General features: G+C 50.7%; 1 protein-coding gene across 1 annotated transcript in view; it reads right to left on the minus strand.

The window, feature by feature from the left end:
- The window catches only part of LOC106813976 (nucleoredoxin-like), a 23,774-nt gene that overhangs the window by 6,959 nt on the left and 11,820 nt on the right, over positions 1-4,995 (minus strand). The window contains 1 exon segment of the mRNA XM_014818232.1: positions 1,755-1,872. Coding sequence (XP_014673718.1) covers positions 1,755-1,872 — 118 coding nt within the window.

A 4,995-nucleotide genomic window follows, 5' to 3' on the forward strand; every position in this document is an offset into this window, starting at 1 on the left:
ATGGGATGCTGCGACCGCGAGATGCTGGGACCGCGGGATGCTGCGACCGCGAGATGCTGGGACCGCGGGATGCTGCGACCGTGGGATGCGGGGACGTACAGCATCAGCGACTACTGCGCTAATCAGCCGATGAGATGGGCAATGCCGTGCCGGTGCGTCCGTACACATGTGTCTGATCAGGGATCCACGGCCGTGGGCGAGGCCCGCAGGATGCTGTATGTATCATCCAAGCCATATGTGATGCTCTTCTTCTCTCTCTCTTCCTCCCTCACCCCCTTCCCCTCCCCACGAAGCACATTAGGAAGATCGGAAATATGAGAGCGGCCGCCTAATGTGGATTCATCAACGGAACGAACGACACATGCAAAATCGCGCCGCATTCATCGTTGTCTCGCCTCGCGTGTTTGTTTCATTTAGACAAAAAACGATGGAGCACGGAGCACTTTTTGGGATCTGAAACGAAACAAGTGCGGGACCGGGAAGGAATATCGCGATTAAGAAAAATCGCGCAAGCGATGCCAACCACAGACAGCCCTAGCTCTATTGCAGAGCAATTCAGTGCTACCAGAGACTTGTGGTAGAGGTACCGGTAGTAGACACAGCTCTTTACTGCTGACATAAGACTTGCGGCAAGGGCAGAAGCAGAAGCAGGGGCAAAGGTTGTAGGCTCCGGCCTTGCCTGCTACCACAGCCTTGTGACAGAGCTGGAACCAGACGTAGAAGAGGCAGAAAGGCTGCCTTTTACTGCTGCCATAGATTTGTGGCACAGACAGAAATAAGGGTAGAGCTGAGGCCGAGGTAGAAGGAGTGTCTTGTCACAACTACAAACGTGTCAAAGATGGGGTCATGATCCAGTCAATTCGCAATCATCGCAACATCCCCCCCCCACCACTATGCTTCCAATAAAAATCGAGAAAAAATTAGTCATATAACGATGCGAACATAACGTCGTCACTAATCGACCTTCATAATTATAATTTTAATTATCGATTACGACAGAGAACGACGTTCGGTCGGCCGATCAAATGTGCGTCTGCTCGATCAGCACCGGTTGCCGTGGTTACTCGCCGATGCATCTCGTGATTTAGCTTTCTTTTCGCGAGCACTTACGCCACCTGGGTTTATTGTCGTGCGCTGCGTCACTCGCGTGCGAGAGAGAGAATGTGCCGACTATATATCTAGCATTTAACGATGTCATAACCCACTCTCCGCGCTGATAATCGATCTTCTCAGGCTATAAAGGAAATCGGTTCTGTCATAAAAAACGCGTTGGCCAGCAAAGCTCGAGTTTACAATAATTAGAATGGGATATGGGTAATAAGTCTTTGTCCTAAAGCAGCATGGAAACAGCCGCAAAGGTGTCATATAACAGTAATATCATTCTCATTTGTTAATCATAACAGTCAGACTGGTTCATGGATTGTATATACACACAAGTACAGTACTTAATAACAAAGTGCATGAATGTTTGCACTGGAACACACACATTCAGGAGCATATATAACCCACATGCTTTCAATTAGAGACTATGTTACTGTTATTATGCATATCGTTATTAGAATTATAATATCTATCATCGTGTTAATTATACGACTAACCGCTCATTAAGCGGAAAAACATCGCTATAGCGAATTTGAGTGACGACAGAGGTAGTGGTAATCCAGTACCTTTAGGGATGAAATACCCCATGTTGCAATATAGGGGCACAGGCACTTGAAGCGTTTCAATAAATAGGTTGGATGGGGTGTGTATACCTTGTGGATCGTTTGCCAGGCACTCCCGTGCCTCTGCCTGTATAACTTTGCCTGAGATCCCATCCAGCAACACAAGGCTGGGTATTCCCTGCACACGAAACTTCTTCGACAACTTGGCCTGGAACAAAAACCAAAGCAAAAGCAGTTACAATCACTATTATTTAAATCACTGATTCACCAAAGGTACAACCAGATAGAACTCGGTTCAACTCCCAAACGCAGGGAGCAGGGAGCATGGTTCGACTCCAAAATAGACAGTGAAGGGATTGTTTTTTCATTTTTCGGTTAAAATCCAAATGACAAAGAACAGGGATTCTTGCTTAATTGCTTGGCGCTGGGAGTAGCCATTGTGACTCATTTCACCAAAATACACAACAAGTGTAGGTTCCATTCCCCCAAAGCAGGAAGCTTGTGGCTCAAACCTCTAAGGCTGGAAGCAGGGATTGCGGTTCAAGTCCAAATGATACAGAACGGTGCAGATGTGGTTCAAGTTTCAAAGCCAGAGAGCATGGACCGTTAGTTAAATGACTTGCAAATCAATGTCACTCATGAGTGCTCTCAAATAATCGATATAAAAAATAAACGCAGACACTAAACATTACATCAGCGCACGTCCGCAACACATGTATCCGGTTCCGATACTTCGATCTACTCTCTCGCACGCATGTTTGCTCTGCTCTCTCCCACTCACTGCATCTCTCTCTTTTGCTCCCTCTCTCTCTTTCTTTTGCTCGCTCACTCTCACTGTTTTTAATTCTCTCTTTCTCCCTTCCCCTCTCTTTCTCTCTCGCTCTCTCTTTCTCGCGCTCTTTCTCTCCATCTCTTTCTCTCCCGCTCTCTCCCCCTCTTTCTCCCCGTCTCTCTCCCCTCTCTCTCCCTCTCCTCTCTCCTTCTTCCCCTCTCTCTCCCTTCCTTTCACACACTGCGTGAATCATCGGCGACGCGCTCGTCTAGTCGCGCCTTCATCATATCCTGATATGACACAGCGAGCGATGAGCACGGCCAGACAACGCTGCACGCACGCACGCACGCACGCACGCACGCACGCACGCTAGCACGCAGAAGGCGCGTGCGCACATGTGGTCGTGCGCCCGTATATACATTTCACATCAAGTGACATACGTGAGGCCGGTATATACGGAGAGGAAGGGAGGGGGAGGAAGGGATGGGAGGGAGTGTGTAGTCGAGCGAGGCTCTACACACAGCGTTAGCAGTAGTATATTATAGGCCTCGCCAGCATCTTTAGCGCACATGTGAGCGCGCGGCCCGCAATATACACACGCGCATTGTACGAGACTTGCATCAGACTCTATCAACACACATCGCATGTCAACCAGCCGCCAGCGATCGAACGCTAAGCTACGTCAACACTGTCGCGTACCTCCCTGCTAACACCATCACCACCTCCCTGCTAACACCATCAACGCCGTATCTCCTCTCTCTCTAACACCGCACGCTGCCACGCGTATAATGTATATATACCCACTAATACTACAAGCACTCCCGTGCTGATACTCTCTATTTTTCTTCGTCTCCCTCTCGCCTGCTCTCGTTCTATGCCTCTGTCTGGTAGCCTCTCGCCTGTGTGTCTCTCTCTCTCTCTCTCTCTCTCTCTCTCTCTCTCTCTCTCTCTCTCTCTCTGCTCTCTTCTCTCTTTCTCTTTCTATCCTCTCCCTAACCCCTTCTCCGGCGTTTCTCGCCCTCCCCCCCCCTCTCTCTCTCTCTCTCTCTTTCGCTTTCTCTCCTCTCCTCTCTCCTCTCTCCTCTCTCTCTATTCTCTCATCACAAAAAATCTCTCGATCCTTCCATACTGCTATCCTGCTCCTCACTCTCTTCTCTCTCCCCTCTCTCTCTCTCTCTCTCTCTCTCTCTCTCTCTCTCTCTCTCTCTCTCTTTCTCTCCATCACTCTCTCGATCCTTCCATCTGTATCCTACCTCCACACCCTCTCCTTCTCTCTCCTCTCTCTCCACCTGGCCGCACTCCCCCTTCCCACCGGGTCTCTCTGCGCTACTCGCAGCACGTACGTAACTCTACGCCACCGCCACCGCGCTCGTAAAGACGTATTTACTTACGTCCCGCACATCGCCTCCCATCTCACCCCCACCCTTCCCGCTCACACCCGTCCTCCCCCCGGGATAAATAAATCATGCACCAGAAGCGCACCGACCGTGAGGGGAAGGGGAAGGGGAAGGGAAAGGAGGGGGAAGAGAGGGGGAGGAGTGTCGCGGCGTGGGGTGTATCAGTGGCAGTGCGGGACAATTTAATCATCGATCATCCGTCCGTGGAGACGGGGCACTAATCGCGACAGTCACATTGTTGTCTCCTGTCAGAGTGAAGCGCCTAGATTAAAATTTCATATCTGATCTGTGATCTGCCTCCTCCTCAGGCATCCTCAACTCTGTATCTTCCCATTGTAGTCGCCCTCAGTACCGCCTCAGCATCTCCCTCTGCTATCCTCACTCTTTATCTCACTCTGCATCCTCCCTCATCTCCTCAGCGTCCTCCCTCATCATCCTCACTTGCATCCTCTCAGCATCCTCATCTGCCATTCTCCCTCTGCATCCCAGCTCTCCTCGCTCAAGCCCGTTATCTCGTCACGGCGACGAAGAAGACGGGGCACCGCGCGCAGCTACGGAGGACCATGCAAGACCGCCGCCGCCGCGCCGCCAGAGAGCTTCTATTGTATCCAGACATGCGCGACGGCGATCTGCAGCATTCCCTCGCATCCTCATCCCGACTTAGCGGCTGCTGGAATGTACGCTACACTGGAAGCTCTCGCCGCTTTTTCACGCAGCAAATCAACCTCACGAGCCGCGGTCCGTGCGGGCCGACGTGTGGTTGTGGGTGGGGGGCGGGGTATACGACGCGTGATCCGAAGATGAGAGAGGGCTATCGCAGTTGAAGTAAGGATTAGGAGTGGGGTGCGAGCTGCGGGGCGTGGTTAGATACAAATAATTGTAACAAACAGGTGAGCTAGCAGTGAATGAATATAGGCTCGCGTTGAACGCCCTTACCCTGTGATTTGAAGTATACATTATTGTATTCTTAGCGGGGTCCCACAAGATGTCCGGCTGGGTCGGTCCATAGATCGTGGTAAGGGATTGGGGTGAGATGTCAGAGGTTAGTTCGGGTGTAATAGTGTCGCCTGAGGTAAGCAGGTCCCGATCAGCGGTGTGACTAACGCCATATACCACATTTCTCTATAGTCTTTTGATGTATCTTTCTTATTGATCTATTTTA

The sequence above is a fragment of the Priapulus caudatus genome, unplaced genomic scaffold (assembly GCF_000485595.1).
Source record: "Priapulus caudatus unplaced genomic scaffold, Priapulus_caudatus-5.0.1 Scaffold851, whole genome shotgun sequence".
NCBI lineage: Eukaryota > Metazoa > Priapulida > Priapulimorpha > Priapulimorphida > Priapulidae > Priapulus > Priapulus caudatus.